The following is a 22,744-nucleotide window of genomic DNA, read 5'->3' as shown; positions in this document are numbered from 1 at the left end:
TTGTTTTCATATAACCTCCGGATTTTTCAAGTGATCTTCGATGCAATTGTAACAGTTTAGGGCATAAACTGTCACAAAAAAAATTTTGGTCTCAAAATACCAGTAACTTTGTGAGTTTCAGAGGTATCTGAATAAAAAATACGGTGATTTCAAGATAAAAATATAAAAAAGTATGAAATTAAACGGTACAACTTGATCAGAACTCGACTTTAATAATCATTTTTTTGTTAAATTAAAATATATACAAACTGTACAGGTATTGGAAAGACGTATATATATTTTGATATTAACATGAGGTACCCTGGTAAAAATAATTTCTCCGGAAATCTCTGGATTATTCCGTATTTCTCCGGATTATTCCGGAATTAGCTCAATTCGAAAAAACATGGAGAAATTCGTAGCACTTTAAAAATACTGGAATTACTAGGTAAAATGAAAGATAACAAACGAATAAAACATTTTCGTGAAAAATTGAATATTGTTCTATCAAAAAACTGATGAATATTACGAAGAATACACTTTTTGAGCTGACTGGAATTTTAATGGGCCAATTCCGGAGCCAATACGGAGTGATTACGGAATTTTACGGGGTGTTTCCGGAATTTTACGGAGAATTTAATTATTTCAACCAGAGTATCTACATCCGTTTTGTGCGGATTTATTACGGTGTAGACAATCTCTGTATCAGAGTCATCCTTCTCGACAAAAATCTTTTGCGCATGTCCAAATAATAGAAGTTTTCTTTCAAGGCGGTCGACCGCCAGAAATACCCCCTCCGCTGCTCACTGTCACGACTTCTATATATGTGTGCGCCACTGTAACTCTCCCATATATATAAAAGTAGCGACGGTGAGCAGTGGAGGGGGTATTTCTGGCGGTCGACGCCGTGAAAGAAAGCCCCTAATAATTCGAGTAGGAAACTCGGAAACGTTCGCTTCACACGTATATACAATAAATTTGTGTTTGTTTTATGTATATTTGTGGCATGTGTGACTTATGCTGATTATTTGTACACCACTAAATTAAAATTAGTTCGTTGAATTCATAAATGTTTTTGGGTATTATATAAAACGATGTTATTATTTGTTGTTATTAGGTGCGTTCTTTGACTTGCGGGAGCCTGCGGGTATCCCCACCTCTAGCGATCCCTCTCTACTCTTTTTCCCTTTCTTTTTCTAACTTGCGTGAAATTTCGTTATTGCGCCTCCAATTCCACGCAAGTTAAAAGAGGAAAGGGAAAAAAAGTAGAGAGGGATCGTTAGAGGTGGGGATACCCGCAGGCTCCCGCTAGCGAAAGAACGCACCTATTGGCAGCAGTGCAGTCTCATGTAATATGTACTAGAGTGGGTATACAGGCGAGCTACTGAATTTTTGGATCTGAGTATTTTTTCTTAAGGAGGTTATGCACAAATTACTCTTTTTTTACAAAATATAATGAGAATCTTCTGAAATTTTGTACACAAGTAGATCTTTTCATTCTGAATACAACGGTATAATTTTTTTCTTATGTTGATCGGTTAAATTTTTTGTAATTAATTATTGAAAATAATATTTAACATTGGCTCTTATGGAGATTTCAACCATTTTTTTCGGATAGAAAAAATGATGAAAAAGTCTTGAAAAAAATCACACATATACTAGAAACCAAGTTTTATTCATTGCGCGAAAAATTTCCATATGTTGATCGGTCAATTAATGAGTAATTAATTATAAACTTTACAAAAATTAGATGTGGCAACGTATGGCATGTTCAAACACACACACATGCCCCAATCCCATGTATTGTATATGGGGCGCAGGCGCTTTTCACTTTTTTTTTTTTACAGTGTAGTCGGATTTCAGTTTTGTCTGTGACGTCAAAAGCGCCCCGCAACACCCGCAATGAATTTGTGCATAACCTCCTTAAAGCTTATGACTCCCCTTCTATGCGTCCACTAAGTCACACACACATTTATAAAAAAATAAACGATGTAAATCGAGTGCTGCCGAGTTTACTTTGAGATAGCCGACATCAGCCGAAATCACCATGTCTCGGCAGCACTCGGTTTACATCGTTTATTTTTTTATAAATGTATGCAAATGTATGTGTGACTTAGTGGACGCATAGAAGGGGAATCATAGGCTTCAAGGAAAAATACTCAGATCCAAACATTCAGTAGCTCGCCTGTAAACAAAGTGAACCAGCCATGGAGGTGAATAAGGAGTGTAAACTCTGCTTTTTTACTGTGTTAAAGCATAGGTTGTCACTGAAGCCTAAATTTCGGAGTAAGTCAGTTCGAAAAACTACCAGCTGCAGCGCTGGCATCAGCCCTTGACCAAAAAAAAAGACAGAACAAAATATTCTTATTCACTCTAGCCTGTACAACTAAAGTGAATCCTGGATAGCTATTCTCGACATAATTATCCCCTCAGTTATCCCCGGCGACAGGGATAACTATTTTGTGGAAATTTACCTTAATTTATGGCTTTATTTGTATCTTTTCAATGGTTTCCATCAAACGACTATATCGCTTTCGAGCGTTTTCATGTTATCCCCGGTACAGCACCCGTATTCAGAGGATGTTCTCATTAGGGCTTTTTTTTTCCGATGGCGGCGCTTGTGAACTTTTTATATAGATTTTACATAGAAAAGCTTCACAAGCGCCACCATCGGAAAAAAAACGCCCTAATGAGAACATCCTCTGAATACGGGTGCAGGGGATAATTATGTCGAGAATAGCTATCCTGCAGCAGTCCAATTCACAGGGCATTACAATTTAGGGCTTTTTTCCTCCGCTGGCGCCGCTTGTGGAGCTTTTGTATTTAAAATCTATATAAAAAAAATTTTACAAGCGCCATCACCGGCAAAAAGAAGCCCTAAGTCGTTGGAGATCACATCGATTATGGGTGCATTCCTTTAATAAAAATTTCGTTTTCGCTCTGCAATCTCGCCCTGTAATACCGACCAAAATTTTATAGGAAAAAGCTGTTTCTTGTAGTGGCAGTACTAGCACATGACATTATTTTTTTTGGCTTTCAATTATTGGAAAATTACCTGAATGACTGTTCAATATTTATGTCAAACTGAAATAAAAAGAAAATTTACTTGTTGTAATTGCTTGTTATTGTCACATAGGTTGTACAGGATATTAGCTGTGTTCGATGGTCGTCTCGGCTCAGTTCCGTCTCACTTACGGCCCACTTATGGCGCTAGCGACATACGGTTGTTTGAAGAACTACAAAGGCACAAAATCTCAATACAGGTGCCTATCTATATCATCACTGTAAATAAACAATATTTATTGGGGCATTAATACAGTGATGATATAGATAAGCACCTGTATTGAGATTTTGTGCCTTTGTAGTTCTTCAAACAACCGTACGTCGCTAGCGCCATAAGTGAGCCGTAAGTGAGACGGAACTGAGCCGAGACGACCATCGAACACAGCTATTATCGTAAATGTTCAAAGTCTGGAAAATTACATAGAGGATTCTATCACTTTTGTCATTGTTTCTGTTTCTAGTTTTTAGTCGGTATTACAGGGCAAAATTGCAGAGCGAAAAAGAATTTTTTATTAAAGGAATACGCCGCATATATGATTATGACTTTATAGGTGTGCTCGTTCACTATTCACACCGAGCGTATGCACGGTATGCACGGAGCGTATGCAAGGAAGCGCTAGAGTTTTGCGGTCATTTGAAGAAACTTTAGTAACTAAAATTTACTAAAACATTCGTTATTTTCAGTCATTGTGTTTATTTTGTTAATTTAATAATTTTTTCTCAGACGCAAGAACAACTTACCAATTAATAATAATGGAAGAGAGCGAAAGAACTGGAAAAAACGAATAGCAATAAATAAATAGTAAATTTTGATTCTAAAGTTTCTTCAAATGACCCCAAAACGCTAGCGCTTCCTTGCATACGCTCCGTGCATACGCTCGGTGTGAAAAGTGAACGAACACACCTTATAAGTTATGACATAGAATGAAACCGGCAGAAGAAGATCATGAGAAACCATATGCACATGCGTGAATATGGAAGCACACAAAGGCAAATTGTATATCTGTGTGAACAGCTTCATTCCCCCACTCACAATTCCTGTACACACAGATATACAATTTGTCTCTGTGTGCGTCAATATTCGCGCATGCGCATAACATACCTCGTGAACTTCTGACGGTTTCACTCTATGTATGTCTATTGTAAATAATTGGAGCGATTAGAGCCATACTGACTCAAGCTCGAAAATAAAATTTAGAAAAAATGATGAAATAGTATGAGAGAAAGCAATATTAATATAAAGAACTTCGAAAGAAAACTTGTTTTGGTAACCTATTATTATTAATATATTTATTAATTTTTTTTTTTTTATAGAAAGATAATTTATAATTTGTTTCGTTACATTATTTTGAAAATTGTAAGTTCCCTAAAATAATTTATAAAAAGTTCTGTCATCTAACGTATCAAATGGATTGGATACTTTACTAATCATATTATTTCTTCTCATATTATAAATACGTAATATTCTATGTTTATCTTCTTCTTCTTGTTCTACATTATTCAAGTAGACTCCAACAATAGCAAACACATGATAAACCAAGTGCAATTCACAGGGCAAATTTTTTACAATTTAGGGCTTCTTTTTGCCACTGATGGCGCTTGTCAAATGTTGTTTATATAGATTTCACATACAAAAGCTCACAAGCGCCGCCAGTGGAGGAGAAAAGCCCTAAATTGTAATGCCATGTGAATACGGGTGCCGCAATAACGATTCGCCGACAAGAAATATTTGTTGCGATCGAAAAACATGAAGTCGCATTCTTGTTGCTTTCATATAAATTTTACCTTTTTTTTGCATTTTCATCAGTGTTGGGTAAATGGTCGATTTATATACCGGTATAATACCGGTATGAAAGTATGAAACTCAAAAACGCCCCCTATGGCATCAAAATTGTCTACCATACCAGCATAAAACTCTCGACTGTCAAATTTTTTGTTGATATATTGGGTGCATTCCTTTAAGAGGAAACACAAGTTGTTCTGTTTTACCGGTAAAGTCTGTATGCTTTTACATGCAAAAAAAATACTATTATTATTATTTTAATTTTTTCCTATATAAAACACATAGGCTTTACCGGTAAAACAGAACAACTTGTGTTTTACCTTAATAAAAAATTTTTTTTCGTTTTGCAATTTCGCCCTGTAATACCGGCCAAAATTTTATAGGAAAAAGCTGTTTCTTGTAGTGGCAGTACTGGCACATGACATTATTTTTTTTGGCTTCCAATTATTAGATGGATAACTGTTCAATGTTTATATCAAACTGAAATGAATAGAAAATTGACTTGTTGTGATTGTTTGTTATTGTCACATAGCTCGTACCACACATTATCGTAAACTGTAAAGCCTGAAATATTGCATAGAGAAATTTATCACTTTTGTCGTTGTTTCTGTTTCTAGTTTTTAGTCGGTATCACAGGGCGAAATTGCAAAAAGAAAAAAAAAATTTTATTAAAGGAATGCACCCCTTAATAGATGTATTACAGAATAAACAAATAATATAAACAATATTTGATTATAAAAAAAACAACAGTAATGTATTTCAATTTATTTGAACGGATAATAGGTGTGTTCGTTCACTTTTCACACCGAGTCCAATTCACAGGGCATTACAATTTAGGGCTTTTTTCCTCTACTGGCGGCGCTTGTAGAGCTTTTGTATGTGAAATCTATATAAAAAAAATTTGACAAGCGCCATCACCGGCAAAAAAAAGCCCTAAATTGTAAAAAATTTGCCCTGTGAATTGACAGGTGTATAGGAGCGTTATGTTTTGGGAATCATTTGAAGAAACTGTAGTAACTAAAATTTACTATTTATTTATTGCTATTCGTTTTTTCCAGTTCTTTCGCTCTCTTTCATTATTATTAATTGGTAATTTGTTCTTGCGTCTGAGAAAAAATTATTAAATTAACAAAATAAACACAATGACTGAAAATAACGAATGTTTTAGTAAATTTTAGTTACTAAAGTTTCTTCGAAAGACCGCAAAACTCTAGCGCTTCCTTGCATACGCTCGGTGTGAATAGTGAACGAACACACCTAATAATCTATTGACAAATGGCTAAGAAATGGATGTAGCTTCCCTGTTAATTTTAAAAGAATTAATTCAGCCAAAGTAATTAACATCCTTTCCTTAGCTACCATTTTTCCTATAGCTTTTTGTTAATTTAAATAAATAAAAAGCTATAGGAAAAATGGTAGCTAAGGAAAGGAAGTTGTCACATGTTAATTTATACGAAAATAATTTTGCCAAAGAAATTAACATGCAGGCAACATAAGTTGTCACATGTTAATTTATACGAAATTAATTTTGCCAAAAAAAATAATATGCAGGCAACATCCTTTCCTTAGCTAATATTTTTCCCATAGCAAATAAATAAAAAGCTACGGGAAAAATATTAGCTAAGAAAAGGATGTTGCCTACGTATTAATTTCTTTGGCTAAATTAATATTTTATGAATTAACATGTAAACAACATTCTTCCCATAGACATTTTTCCAATAGGTTTTTACATAAATAAATAAATAAAAAACTATGGAAAAAATAACTACGGAAAGGATGTTACCACATGTTGATTTATAAAGAATTAATTGAGCCAAAGAAATTAACAGGTAAGCCACATCCTTTCCTTAGATATTTGTCAATAGCTTTTAATATATTCAATAAATTTATTACTACTGACAAATGTCTGAGAAAAGGATGAAGATTATTACTATTATGCTATAGTTAAAGGAATGATATTTTTAAATTCAAATTATAAGGAATTAAAAATGGTGTGTGACGTGATATACGAAAAGTCCTACAGATGGCGTTACTAACGCGGTATGAAAGTATGAAACCTCCGCGGTATTATACAAACCAGTGTTGGGTAGGTAAGATACCATGTAAGATACTGTATCTTACATCATTGGTTTCATACATCGAGGTATCTTACACTGCGTTCCCAGCGCCTCCTATGATTTTTTAGTGGAACCTTCATGCCACAATTTTTTTTTTATTCGATAAATACATGTCATTTATTTATTAAATAAATAAAAATCCCAAGAACAAGCAGTAGCTAAGAAAAAAATGGAGCTAAGGAATTACAGTTGCTGCAGTGGGTATAAGGAATTAAGGTTGCCAAAGAATTATATTTTAAACCACATTATTTTTTTTTAAACATAATTGTTTGGCAACCTCAATTCCTTAGCTACATTTTTTCCTTAGCTACTGCTTTTCCTTGGACATTTTTATTTATTTTATGAATAAAATACAAGTAAATTTATTTTTTAAAAATACAAATGTCGAAGGAAAAGCAGTAGCTAAGGAAAAGATGTAGCTAAGGAATTACAGTTGCCAAAAAAATTCTGTTTCAAGCAACATTACTTTCTTAAAACATAATTGTTTGGCAACATTAGTTTCCGAGCTACATCTTTTCTTAGCCACTGCTTCTTCTTGATATCTTATATATTTATTTAACAAATAAAATCCATGTACCAACATATATCGAGCAATGACAGCTAATTGTCGAGTCGACAGTCAGTAAGAATGTTCAAAAATGGCGTCTCAGGTATCTTACAGTTTCTTACAGTATCTTACAGTATCTTACTGTAAGTGTAGGAAACCTCAAAAATCGACCATTTACCCATCACTGCAGTCCAATTCACAGGGCAAATTTTTTACAATTTAGGGCTTTTTTTTGCCGCTAATGGCGCTTGTAAAAATTTTTTTTATATAGATTTTACATACAAAAGCTTCACAAGCGCCGTGAGTGGTGAAAAAAAGCCCTAAATTGTAATGCCCTGTAAATTGGACTGCGGATTTCAGTGTTTTTTTTGCCATTTTTTTTATCGCAATAATAGATTAATCACTTCTACTTATTATTGATTAGAACAAAAAATAACTAACTAATATTATTCTCCTTTCTCTACTAAAAATACATCAACTAACACTAATATAGAAAAGTTTATAGGGGTGTTTCAAATTTTCATATATTTGATTTGAACATATATTTAATACTACAGCACCCGTATTCACGGGGCAAAATTGTTCTCATTAGGGCTTTTTTTTTCCGCTGATGGCGCTTGACAAAATTTTTTTATATAGATTTCACATAGAAAAGCTCCACAAACGCCACCATCGGAAAAAAACGCCCTAATGAGAACATCCTCTGAATACGGGTACAGTAGTAGTATTAAATATATGGATTTGAATCGCTGCCCCCTTGATATACCGAACCGAACAGGGTTTTGGAACGTACCCCTGAAATCTATATAAAAAAAATTTCATAAGCGTCATCAGTGGCAAAAAAAAGCCCTAAATTGTATAAAACCTGTTCTAACCGTAGTTCACGACATCTTCGTATGTACATAAATAATAAATCCATTTAATAAACAACAGTATCAACAATATATTAAAAAATGGTTTGTATAGTTCATTCAATTGCTAAGTTTCAGTTAATTAAGTCATTCGTAAAATTTTCTTCATGCAAACAATTGTAATTTTTTTTCACAGAGTATAACATTACATACGGACCTCGGTGACATTAAAATTGAATTATTTTGTGAATTATGTCCAAAAACATGCCAGGTAATATGCAAAACAAATATTACAATTGAATCATAAATCTAAAAAAAATCTAAATATAACCCTAAAATCAACTAATTTACAGAATTTTTTGGCTCTTTGTGCAAGTGGTTACTACAACAATTGCAAGTTTCTCCGTAATATCAAAGGTTTTATAGTACAAACTGGTGATCCTACATCAACTGGCAAAGGTGGCACATCGATATGGGACGGCAAATTTGAAGATGAATTTAAAGAAGAATTGAAACACAACGCGCGAGGACTATTATCGATGGCAAACAACGGACCTAACACGAATGGAAGTCAATTTTTTTTTACATACGCACCTCAGCCACATTTGGATCTTAAATACACACTTTTTGGAAAGTAAGATAATCAATCAGTTAATTACATGAAATCATACATAATGAATGGTAGTTGTTTATACTGTTCGTTATCTTTTTAAAAATCTTTTACATTTATTGTTTTTCTTTTTTTCAGAATAATTGATGGACATGATACTCTTGAACAACTCGAAAAGCTGCCGGTCAATCCTAAAAACTACAGACCATTAATAGACACACATATAAATCGAGTGACAATTCATGCCAACCCTTTGGCAGCATAACTAATTAAATTTGATAATAATTTTTTCTCGATTTGTAATGTACTCATATGTTTATATGTACAGACGCATTCGGAAAAAATAATAATTAAAAAGCAATCATTGCTATCAGTGAAAAGTAAAAAATGCATCAATCGACGTTTTTTTTGTATGCAAAATTGTATTTATATTTATTGACATAATTTATGTTTATTGAAATATTTATTATAGTTGTAAATTCAAAAACCGCATCATTGAAAATGCAGTAGAACAAATTGAAAACTAATGTCATTTTCCTCTTCCTGATTTTTTTTTTTTTTCTATTATTATTTATATTATTTATTTATTTATTTTTCTTTCTTATTATAAAAAAGACACTTGATTGTATTTTGTTCGTAATCTAATTGATCAAAAGAATTAAATTTTTAGTTCAAAAATTAAGGGTTAAAAAAGGGCTTAAAGGTACTTTCTTCAAAATTTCACTTGCGATGAAATTAGGACCTATACGTTTGTTGAAAATTGTAGTAATTTGTAGTGAAAAGGGTTTAATTTGTAGTTCAAAAATTAAGGGTGGAGGTAGGGCTAAAATGTACTTTCTTCAGAAATTGAATAAAAATAATGCTAAATTGGTCAAATAGCTCCATTAAAATTTGAAATAATTTGTAGTGAAGGAGTTTTGATTTTTAGTTCAAAATTAGTAACAAAAAAAAAAAAATTTTTTTTTGGAGCTATTATTTTATTAAAATTGTATAACTCTTGTTTATGATAAAAACAAAAAATTCTACAATTGTGTTAGATGCAGGGGGACTTGTAGAGAATAAAAATACTTTTTTATTTATCCGGTAATCCAAAAAAAAACTACAGGTATTTTTTTTTATTTATTTTTTATTTACTCCAAAATATTAAAATCTTAATATCTCTTTTATCTATGAACCAAAATTAAAACTAAAATATCAGATAGATGTATGAATACTCTAGCTAATTTGTAGTGGAGAAATTAGAATTTATAGTTGAACTGTTTTTCCGAAGAAACTAATTTTCTTATATACCTTATATACCTTAAACTATTCCATAACTTTCTTTTTTATAGACCAAAATTAAAACTAAAATATCAGGTAGATTCGAGAACACTCTAGCTTTTTTGTAGTGAAAAAATTAGAATTTGTAGTTGGACCGTTCTTCCAGAAAAAATTTGGAACTTTTTTTTTTTTTTAATTTTAATTATTATACCAGAAAGTTAATATATTTCCGGAAAAACTGTCTAACTATAAATTCTAACTTCTTTACAACGAATTAGCTAAAGTGTTCCCGAATCCACCTGATATTTTAGTTTTAATTTTGATCTTGAATAAAAAAGTTACGCAATATTTAATATTTTATTAAGGTAATATTTAAGAAAATTAATTTTTCCGGAAAAACGGTTGAACTAGAAATTTGAATTTCTTCACTACAAATCAGCTAGAGTGTTCTCGAATCTACCTGATATTTTAGTTTCAATTTTGGTCCATAAATAAAAAAGTTATGCAATGTTTATTAAAGTATTATATAAGAAAATTAATTTTTCCGGAAAAACGGTTCAACTACAAATTCTAATTTTTTTCACTACAAACTAGCTAGATTGTTTTCCCGTTTACCTGATATATTAGTTCCAATTTGAAAGAAACAAATGTCATATTTGAAGAGGCGTTATCAGTTGTAATACCTTGAATTTTCGATTCTAAACCAAAGTTTTTTAAATTAGTCTGAGAAAAGTCTTTAGAAATGCCATAAACTAGTCTCGGTACCGCATGAAGCCCTAGATCGAGTCTCGTCTCGGTCTTGAAAAATAACCAAAACTACAGTCTCGTCTCGGTATCGTCTCGGCTGAAAAAATCAGAGTCTCGTCTCGGTCTCGTCTCGAGTAAAAAAAATCAGAGTCTCGTCTAATAGGTACCGAGACTAGTTTATGGCATTTCTAAAGACTTTTCTCAGACTAATTTAAAAAACTTTGGTTTAGAATCGAAAATTCAAGGTATTACAACTGATAACGCCTCTTCAAATATGACATTTGTTGAAGAACTAGAAAATGAGATGGAAAAAATAGGATACTCGATAAAAAACAAACGTCGTATATAAAAATAATTCTCGTCATAATTTTGTATGATTAATCAATTTTATTAATATTAAAATTAATAATCAATTTATTAATTAAAATAATTCAATATTTATTGCATTATTTTATATTTTATAATTTAAAAAAAATTAGGTAATACAATATTAATTGTTTTTATTTTACACGAATTTGATATACATGGTATTATTCAATCACTTTTTTTACTTTACTTGGATGAATAAATATTAGTATAAAAGCGAGACCCGGCGATACTCAGTGCCGTAACAAGGAATTTTTGCGCCCTGGGCAAAATTATATTTTCCGCTCTATTTTTATCGATATAATATATAAAAAAAAAATCATTTGTTAGGTGTATTTAAGGCATGTCCAACGCCGGTTTTAGAGTGTTGTGGAGGGGAGAATGTCCTATCTATTTTATATTACAAGAAATGCACTGCCAACCCCAAAAAAATAATTTTTTTTTTTTTAAATCAATCATAACACGTTATTTTTACCATATTTGACCTTATTTCATAATAAAAAAATGTTTATTATCTTATTTTATTTAAATTTATTTATCCAAAATATCATTTACTATAAATTAAAAATTATGTTGAAATTTAATGTTGGCCAACTTGAATATAGAGTGAGACTGGCAGAAGAGATCACGGCAATTACGTGTCTGTGTGACCACACATGCAAACTTCTTCTGTCAGTTTTACTCTATGTTCAAACTATGCCGACAATAATATGTCAAAATTCCTAATTTTCGCGTCTATTTTTATTTATTAAAAAAAACCCACCGACAAAACTTTTTTCATATACGGCTCAAAATTTTCGTCTTTTTTCATTTTATAATATATCAGTTTTTCGAAATAGTCTCTGTATTTTTTCATATAGTTTCTAACCAGGTTTGTGTGAAGTGTACTCGGCTGGCCATAAGAGCCTATGTATAACCTCCTTCGAAAATGTCAACTTTATTAATTAATTTAAGAAAAACCACCGACAAAAAAATTATAAAAAAATTAGAGATTGTGTATTATTACATAAATAATCTACTGTCGAAATTTCAAAAACTTCTCTGTATTTTCGTTCCGCGTTGGACATGCCTTAACAATAATATATATAACAAGCAAAACCGCCAGAATATATTGAAATTATTTTTTTTTTTAAATAAAAATTGTTGTGGATAATAATATAAAAGACAAAATATTTTAAAAGTGATATAGATGAAGAATGAATCATTACAAAATCAAAACAGTTTCTGTCTTCTGGCGTTGTCGCTGGAAAATTCATCTATGATGTCATCGAAGTCTATTGAAGATACAATCAATTTGGCACAATGATTCTATTGTATTATAGAAAATATTGCAGAGAAATTGATCTCGATAATGAAATAATTTATTTGGTTACATCCAATCTTTAGCAACAGTCACCAATAGCTTTTTGATTAATAAATTATCTAGGGATGTATCTAGGGAAAGAATGTAACCAAATACCGAGAGTCCCATTTTAATTTATCAATGAATTTTCTTCAAAAAATATAGCTCAAATTGTAAAATGTTTCAAGTAAAAGTTGTAGGGTTTGGAGGCGGACGGCAGAGTTTCCGGTATGAACATTTTTTTTCGAGGTTAGGTGTAATTTTTTTTTATTAAAAAATTGTTCACATCAAGGCTAACACTTTTTCTAAATAAAATTTTCCGGAAAAATCGATTTTTTTTTTAAACTTTGTTTATGCTTCTAACTCCGCCATTTTTATTTTTTTTCGGAAGTTTTTTTTTTTTTCGTTTTCGTCTTTCTGGGCGCTACAACTTTTCTTAATATCATTTTTTAATTAAAGCCATATTTTTTCAGGAAAATCCATAAACAGATAAAATCGGCCCGAAAAAAAGTGATTTTAACGAAAAATTTTTTAAATAAAAAGTGTTAGTTTTGATGTAGAAAATGTTTTGGTTCAAAAAAAAAATGCAGTATCCATTTTAAAAAACTATGTTTATACCGGAAACTCCGCCATTTTGGATTTTTCGATTTTTTTTTTTTTTTTTTCTTCGTCCTCCTCCAAACCCTACAACTTTTACTTGAAACATTTTACAATTTGACCTATATTTTTCGAAAAAAATCCATTGATAAATTAAAATGGGACACTCGGTATATTAATTCCTAGTCTAAATTAATTCCTTGGCAATATCTCCTATCATAAATTGAAATTATTATCTAAAATAGCTAAAGAATTCATTTAGACTAGGAAATAATATATTTGGTTATACATTCTTTCCTCAGCAATATTTGGCAATAGCTTTTTTATTAATTAATTATGGCAAATGTTTCTAAGAAAAGAATATGACCAAATAAATAAATTCGTAATCTGAATTAATTTCTCAGCCATTTGCCATAATCATCTCAATTTTCGTCAATTAAAAAAAAGATAGGCAAACCTTTGGCATATAGTCAATACAAGCAGAATAAAAATCAGTCCATGTTAACCTGCGTTAGTGGTTAAGTCGGTTATAGTACGATGTTAGTGATAGGTAGAAGTAGGTAGAATTTTAGAGTATAGAGGATCGTGTCTTGGCCGTTGTCAGAAGAAACAAAAAAAAATTTCAATTCAAATTATTAAGTATATTCTTTATTTTACGTCTTATTTTGCATTTTTAATATTGTTCTAGGACGATTGTCTCTAAACGACAAATGACAATAATGAGGACTTAATTGCAATTAACTTCAAAATTCAGAAAGACAATCATGTTTATGTAATATCTGAATGATCATAAATGACAGCTGTAGTCAATTTCTTTCCTGAAAATATAATTTTTTTTTTAATTGTTTAAAAAAGAATATTTTTTTTTTCTTGTGACGCGCTTCTAAGTGCCCTTCTACTGCGCTTCTACTGCGCCCTGGGCAGTTGCCCCTCTTGCCCACCCCTTGTTACGGCATTTTCAGAAAAAAAAAATATTTTATATACATATATATTACAAGAATAAAAAAAAAAAGTTTACTTTTGTTCACTTTATATTTATAAAGCCGAGACTAGACGAGACTCTGATTTTTTTTACTCGAGACGATATCGAGACAAGAAAAATTATTTACATGATAAATTATTAAACATTCAAGTTAAACAAAATATATACGATCACTGGAGAATCAGTGAGAAAAGTTAATGAACAATACTCATTAATAAATAATAAAGAAATAATGATACCAGTAGAAGCTAATATAAAATTCGAAGACGATGAGGAAAATGAAAATATACCAAAAATTAATTTCGAGTTCAAAAAAATACAAGAAATCATACATCTACCAATTAATTCATTTGCAGGTAAAATTATTTTGGCAAAAAAAAAAATATAATATGACTTCAACAACAACTAAAACGTTAAATCCTGATTTAACCGAGGGAAAAAAGTAAATCAAATAAATAAAATCGAATTCGACCATTTCATAAATAAATATTTGACATTGACAGTCTAAAATCATGGTACAACAAAATGAGTAAAAACAGAGAATTTAAAAAGTTAGAAGAAAGCGATTCCGGACATGAAGATGACCCATTAAAAGGAACAAGCAAAATGAATGAATGGTATATTATATAACTAGTCGTGGAGGATCACCTTCTTCACGTACGAGTTATATACAATACTTTTTGACACGAGGTTTGTAATATAGACGCCGTTTTGCCCCAATATAGTGCGTAAGGAGATACTTTTACGCACGATTTCTTGTTAAAAAATCGTGCGTAAAAGTATTTCTTCACGCACTATAATTGGTGCGTAATGGCGTCTTTTACAAACAAAGTGTCAAAAAATTAAATAAATTTTAGTTGTAACAGTAATCATTGTAACGATGGAGAATGAAATAAATTTTTAGTCACGAATTTTAATATATAAAAAAAGAAATTAAAATTCCACCCGCAGGGCAGGCACAGTTGCTTCAGCAACTGTCTCATCTTTTTGAATAAACTGTAGTTACAAAGTGCTATGTGTAAATTAATGTTTATTATGTTAGCATAGTAGAATTGACAATTGACGCTCGTTAAAATAATCATTCGGTACCTAAATTCGAACAATGTTATTTATACTACTCATCAATTTTAAAAAATAATACGATTCCCGGTTTAATTTTTATTGTGTGTTTTATATTAATTACGATATTTGAAGCGAATTTTACTATGTTCACATGGTAAAAAATGCAAAAAGACGAAATACCAAACAAAAGAGTCAATTTTACGTTAATTCCAGTTAAGGTTGTTTTTAAATCGCATGACCGGGCGACGTTTTGGGTTCACAAGGGTACTTACAAACGCATGTTGAATAAAAAAATTGTAGCGCCCCCTCATGCCTAAAATCTTTTCACTTTACTGATGCGTCATAAGTAGTGTGAGTGTTGCCGACTTATATTTACAGACACTAATACTACTCTAGCAATAAACATTCAGGGGGAAGTTCCAAAACCGTACATTTCTTGTACGAGAAAGATAGAAGAAGAGATAGAAGATTGAGCCAGAAAAGATAGAGAAAAGGATAGAGCTAGAAGAATAAAACCGAACGACGGTATTGGAACTTACCCCAAATTGTCAATGTAATTCAGCCGGCTGAAACCCGTAAATTTAAAAAGTAATTAGCCAATATCTTTTAAACGGCACTGAGTAAACGGATAATTTTTTTTTCATTGATTTCGTATTTGTAAAGTGTACAAACCTGTAGAAAAAAATCAAAATTTAAATTAAGGGATTACCATCACCAATCAAAAACGCAGATACAGCTTTGAAATTTTTTAAGTAGATTAATGAAATAATAATACATACGCTCAAATTTTATGATAATTTTCTTGTAGCTAATTACTTAGTAATTAATTAATGAAGTAGGCTACTTTTTTGGAGATTATACATAGGTTCTTGTGGAAAGTCCGGTTTAGTTTTTAGAAACCTGGTTAGCCATTTTATGGAAAACGCAGATAGCTTTATCAAAAACTAAAAATAGATAGAGGAAACAATAAGGAAACTTTTGATATAAAAATTAATAGGGCTTTGAGACCTTTTTATTTTACAATAAATAAAAATAAATTTTTGTCTTTGTCTAAATACTTAAGTGGAAGTGAGAAACAAGATATTCTCTTTCTTTTTCATCTCGTTCGCACTCATAGAAATATTATGTTTCTAAATGCCATCCGCAAGAGGCCTCTAGATATGCGTGGGTAACACCTTAAGGCTGAATGTAAATCCCAAAGTAGGACGACTCTTTGGGTGCAAAAGGGCACCCTTATAACCATAGTTAAAAAAAATAATAAGCGCCCCCTAATGTCTAAAATTTTTATACTTTACTGCCGCGTCTTTAAGAGTATGAGTGTATTTACACACACTAATCTACTTCAGCAGATTTTCAATGCTTCACCCGGTACTTTTTGACTGTTTTTAATATTCTTAAATAATTAATAACTTTCAAAATCCGTGGTAGAAATCGATGATTTTTTTTTTATTATTTTCGTAATTTGAAGAAGTATTAGCTGTAGTAAAATAAAGGTTTTTTTGGAGATGCCGCGATAATCGATAACATTGCGACAAGACGATACGATAATGACGACAACGATACGATAATGCTATTTTTTATCGTATTGTCGTCACGACACGATACGATATTTGACTGACGATAACCGATAAAATTATCGTGTTATCGCGATAATGTCGGAAAAAATATACATTTAAACCAAACTAAAATTCTCGTATTGTTAAACTCCACAAAATGTATTAAAGAAAAAATAGATTACTGCAACATATAACATTGGATATATCAATCTAACAATATGAAATGAATATAAATTATAATAATATGATAATTGATAATAATTTTATATAAATTATATAAAACGTTGTTGCATGTGCTATAATATATTTTTTTTTATTTGTTTTTCAAGTTTTCCTTCAATATTATTTGCCAATGAGCTTTTAAACCATGAATTTAAACATAATAAACTTTTAGCATAATAATTTTTACTTAGATCATTCATGTCATTTACTTATTGTCCTTAAGATGATTCTTCCTGCTTTTATATAATGTTTTTGTATGTCAAAAATATTTGAAAATTTCACTGTAACTTATACTCGAAAAAAAAAATATCGTCGATAATGTCGAAAACGCACGATACGATACGACAACGCCTATGACGATACGATAATAAGACGACACGATAATCTGATTTTTTGTCGAATTTTTAGACGACACGATCCGATAACGACAATCATCTTTCGCGACACGATACGATAATCAGCCAATTATCGTAACGTATCGTATCGCGGCATCTCTAGGTTTTTTGTGAGAGCGTTTTTTCAATAGAAGTGAAAACGTGCCGATGCTTCCTATGCGTGTGTAAAAAGCGTCAACTTTGACCCCAATTATCTCGCTTAAATCGTGGTAGAAAATTACAAAAAAAATTTGATAAAATAGATCTTTATTTCACTTAAAAAATAAGCCTACTTTGATCAAAATCTGTGAGAGGGAATTTTTTTTCAATATTTTGACATTCAGCCTTAAGAGTTTTAAAAGTACAAGCGCAAACGTACCTATACTCCCTATGCTTGCGTGTTAAAGTTGTCAACTTTGACACTAATTATCTGGATTTTGACGCAGAAGAAAATTACGAAAAAATTCCACCAAATAGATAATTATTTCATTTAAACATTAAAAAAAAAAAATCGAAAATTAAATTACGGGAATTTCATTTGAAAACAACCTTAAGTCCCGTAGCTGAGCGGTCTAAAGCGTACCCGATACCACGTCAATACATACTTCGTCGGTTCGATCCCCGGTCAGAGTGTGAAAAAAAAAAAAAAAACAAAACAAAACAAAAGCTTCTGCGTTAATAATACAACAGAAAAAAAATTGACAAATTTTCAAAATATTTTTTTAATCAAATATATTTTTGACTATACAACATAGTACTTTTTATTTTAAACATGGCCATTTTTACGATTGAGTATTATGATACTTACTACGTCTGATTAAAATTCTCAAACATAGTAAAACTCACTGTTTACATGATAAATGTTGCTAAATTTCCCAAAACATCCACCAGTACTCAAAACAGTAAAATCCAGTGTTTTTTTTTAGTAAAACCTGATATTTTTTTCTCTCCGTGTATTAAACTTCATTTTTACCTGTCTATTCTTTTTACGTTATCGACGATAACAACTTTTTACAATACAAGGGTAGAAAAAATTATCAAGCGTCATCGAACCAATGATAATTTGTTAAATGGAAAAAGAGGGGTAGTTGATATGGCTTCTTGCAAATATGACTCGCAAAAGTAGAGAACAAAATTCAGCACTTTTATGTGAGCAAATATTTTCGTGAAAAGTATTTCGTACCAATAGTGACAAAAAATTTGTTTTTAAATTAAACAACTAAACAGGACGTGACAGGATCTATGACTTGAACACTAGTCTAATCTAATAAAATATTACAATTAACTTTGACCAATTGTGGCTTTGAATTGAGATGTCATTGCGTAATGTAATTTCATTAATTTAGTTTGAGAACTGAGGTCAAGATTTAAAAAAAAGTTACCCACTATAGTAACAGAAAGTATATATTTCTTTATTGATAATCAAAGTTACCAATACCCAACTTGTTATTAAATTGTCTAATATTCAATTATTTATCGTTACTTTTATTCAATTTTATTTATTATACAATTTTTATTGTATGGTTGTAGCGTTGACGATATATTTAAACAAAGACAACAATAGAGGGTTATGATTAATCATATTTTTTAGAGATTAGAAATAACAATATGTTTATATTGTTATTGATAATTTTTTTGGGAAGTGTTGCTTCGAAAGATAGTTTTTGCCTGAAAAATCAGACAATTCTTCAAGTTGATGGTGATGCAGTACTAACAGGTAATAAGTTTTACAAAAATTTTCCGTAAATAATTTTTTTAATTGGTTCTTTCCGTTGATATTTTTTTATTATATAAGAAAGTAACATATTGCACTGGTGTTGGTGATTCGAAGGGCTAAACGAAAGGCCGTAGTAAATACATATGAACGCTTTATTATTATAATGAATTTTTCTATATTTAAAATACATTAACCATTATCTAGCCTTTCCATGTGTGGAAGAATATTTCTGAATGATTAGTTCAGGCGACACATGTCAGCCCTAAAATATATATAAAATACCGCAGTTGAAAATGTCACTTTTGTCCACATCTCTAAATATCACACTCAGAGAAGGATAAGTTAACAGTTAACATACCAATATGTTTACATTAAACATACAAAAGTTTAATGTTAAGATATATATATTAACAATAAACATAGATATCTAAACTGTTAACATACGTATGTTTATAGTTAACATACGTATCTTTACGCGGCCAAATATTTTGATGCGCCAGTCTACTTCTTGTAATCTTTTTTTTTTGCCATTATATTGTGATACTATTCTAATTGTAATATAATATAATATGTACTCGTGTTGTCATAAATTTATTTAAATTTAGTTTTTTTGTAAATTCATTCTTAATTTTACATTCAATTTTCATATTTACATACGTAAATGTCTTCAACTATCAGCCTAACCTTCAAATTGTGTCAATTACAGATATCTTAATAGTTAACATACGCATATTAACTATTAAGATACGTATGTTTAATGTTAATATATATATCTTTGATGTAAACTTATCAGCCACCACCCATTTTAACATGGCATATGTTAACATTAAACAGGATATGCTAACTGTTAACATATCCTTCTCTGAGTGCACCAACTATTTATATTTATGGTCAAGGATACACGGAGAGAAATCCGCACCAAATATTACTGTAGTGGTATCGTAAAAATCATAGCTGACGTCATTAAAGCGACTAATTCCCACTTATTATAATGATTATTATTATATTTCATCTAAATTTTTTACTGTAGTCTACCGGAATTTTTGGAAGTCTCGAGTTAATGGTATACTTTATGCCAGAAATTACTGTAGTGTACAGCAGGTTTTCCCGCCAGATGACACGAATATTTATTGGAAATCAAGTGTGTTCCTAACCTCTTCTAAAAAAGTTTATTGTTTTTATTTTATTCATGAATTTAAATAAAAATACGGTGAAACACATGAAAATTATAAAATGGTTTATTTTTTTAAAATTAATAAACACATTACATTTTTATTCTGATGTTTAAATAATAAGGTTTTATTTAATTTTTTGTGACGTTTTTTTGTTTTGTTTTGATTAAAATTACTGTAGTGTAGTAGGAAATTCTAGTCGATCCTGGTGGCCTCCCCACGCAACTTCTCAATTTCCAGTAGACTACAGTAAAATTTGTTTGATACTCTACAGCATTATTTGCTGCGGATTTCTCTCCGTGTATATATACTGGAAGTTAGAATTTTGAATATATTCAAAGATATTTAAATACCTGGAAAAAAAATTTTCTGGTTATGTTCGGATCACAAAAAAAAAACAAACAGTTTCTTTTACAAAAAAGAGCAACAAGTATTCGAAATCGTTAACAACCAGATCTGACCAGAAACAGATAATTAAATATTTTCAGATCTGAACTGATCCAGACGAAAATAAAATTCTCTAGATCTAATGAGATCTAAATTTATTATTTTAATAAAAATAATTCCAAGAAATTATTTTACAATTATTTGAACAACTTAGTTTTTTTTTTTGTAATGACTTATAAAAACCATATATTTTCTTGATAAATAATTAAGATCAGGACTTGAACCTGGTGCTTCTCGCGTAAGATCCCAGAGCCTTACTTGCCTAACCGCAGCAGCGATTATGAAATTATAGCGAAGGGGAAGTCACTCCAAAATTTAGTGTACTGTTGTGACATGAAATGAACAAAATAGTTAGAGTCAGCAAATCATAAGTTAAGTTAAATTGGAACATCCATCCATTTTTTCCCAGCGCGACATGATTTATATTACCGAGTAATAATATAAATAGGTTGCATGGGTATGACGTCAAGAACTTTTAATTGCTCAATAACTTACTTATTATTAAATATAAATCAAAACTAAAATCACTTTCCTTATCAAAATCAATATTTCCCTATCCAATGAGCCTATCTTTTAATTTTTCCGATGCATAGTTAAATAGATTCAATATTCAGTATATTACACAACTTATAAACAACGTTATACTTTGTTTACATCCCTGATGAATTAAGTGTTTGAACAATTTTTGATCAAAACAGAATTTAAGAGAACCAAACTTATTACGAAGCAAGACGAATGTGTCTAAAATTTAGATACTTTCATTTTTTTCAAGACAATTATATTTATTGAATAAGAAAAAAAAATATTAATTTAATTCCTCCAATTGTTTTAAATGAAACTAATATGAGTGGTTTAAAATAAATCTTTTTTTACTGTATTTGATGTTTCTAATACTCGAATCAAGATTTAGTTTTTCTTTCAACCAAACTGTTTTTTATACTTCTTTTATAAATGTTTTTATTTACTAGACAAAAATTTCTATTTAACAGAATTTTTTGTCTTAATGTCAACAAAAAATTTTAACAGTGTATAATAAATTTTAATAATATTGTAAAAACTATTTATTTATGATGAATTGTGAATACTTAGAAATAAGTCATTCTTCCAATTAAACAAATTTTACTTTAATAATATAAATATACAATAAAACAAATTTAACGTTAACAAATAGTTTAACTCAACAATGATAAATAATTTATGGTTAAATTTTAAATACTAAAAAAATTTACTCTGGAAATAATATTTAATTGAACGAATTTATAAATTCATATTTAGACATCTAATATTTTGTTTCTTAAAGGATTTAAAATTTGTCCAATAAAATATAATTAAATATTTTTTTTATTGCAAGACTTTGTAAATTTAATATATCTCCCCATGGAAGGTAGAAGTAAACGATTGTGCCAGGCCTGGCACAAGATTGTGCACTAGCTTGTGCTACAAGCTTGTGCCAAGGTTGTTAAGTGATTGGAAATGTGCCTATGTTACAAGTTTGATGACAAGCATTGTGCTAAGGCTCGTGTCCCAGCCTCGTGTCAAGACTCGTATTCCAGCCTTGTGCCAAGGCTCGTGCCTCGGGCTTGACACAAGCTTCCAAAAACAATTTAAAAAAAAAATATAAATAAATTATTATGGTTAATCTATTATTATTGTTAATTTATTAATTCCAACATTGTTATTTTTTAATTCAGACAATTAAACGATAATATTTAAACGAAAAACTAGGGACGCGACGCGGGATCGATCCGGGGCCTCTCACGCGGAAGCCCAATGGACTATCATGGCGACCATCGGGGTATTGATGAAAGTGGTCGTCAAAATTTTTTATATAAATAAATTCTATTGAAACGGAACACACAGTCCTTGCGAATGCCTCACACAATAGTCAAAGCCTGATAATTTTTATTTGAAATTTATATTAAATTTATATATTTAATTACTATAATTTTT

At 30.4% G+C, this 22,744-nt stretch overlaps 2 protein-coding genes across 2 annotated transcripts in view; both read left to right on the top strand.

The window, feature by feature from the left end:
* Window positions 1-8,230: 8,230 nt before the first annotated feature.
* On the top strand, window positions 8,231-10,189 carry LOC122849212 (peptidyl-prolyl cis-trans isomerase-like 3). The gene is made up of 4 exons (XM_044147868.1): window positions 8,231-8,445; window positions 8,537-8,611; window positions 8,694-8,974; window positions 9,089-10,189. The coding sequence occupies exons 1-4, from the start codon at window positions 8,443-8,445 to the stop codon at window positions 9,213-9,215; spliced, it is 486 nt and encodes a 161-aa protein (XP_044003803.1). The 5' UTR covers window positions 8,231-8,442; the 3' UTR covers window positions 9,216-10,189.
* An 8,350-nt stretch (window positions 10,190-18,539) lies between these two features.
* LOC122848860 overlaps window positions 18,540-22,744 on the top strand; it is a 35,822-nt gene continuing 31,617 nt past the window's right edge. Inside the window, exon 1 of the mRNA XM_044147255.1 lies at window positions 18,540-19,175. Coding sequence (XP_044003190.1) covers window positions 19,067-19,175 — 109 coding nt within the window. The 5' untranslated portion in view covers window positions 18,540-19,066. The remainder of the gene's footprint in view (window positions 19,176-22,744) is intronic.

This window comes from Aphidius gifuensis, linkage group LG1 (genome assembly GCF_014905175.1).
Source record: "Aphidius gifuensis isolate YNYX2018 linkage group LG1, ASM1490517v1, whole genome shotgun sequence".
NCBI classification, from domain to species: domain Eukaryota; kingdom Metazoa; phylum Arthropoda; class Insecta; order Hymenoptera; family Braconidae; genus Aphidius; species Aphidius gifuensis.
This window is presented reverse-complemented; position numbering and strand designations above follow the sequence as displayed.

What these genes read in the sequence shown, in the direction of transcription:
- LOC122849212 (XM_044147868.1), top strand. An exon ending in TATGTCCAAAAACATGCCAG is followed by an intron (nt 8,612 to 8,693) that starts GTAATATGCAAA and finishes ACTAATTTACAG; the next exon opens with AATTTTTTGGCTCTTTGTGC. An exon ending in AAATACACACTTTTTGGAAA is followed by an intron (nt 8,975 to 9,088) that starts GTAAGATAATCA and finishes TCTTTTTTTCAG; the next exon opens with AATAATTGATGGACATGATA.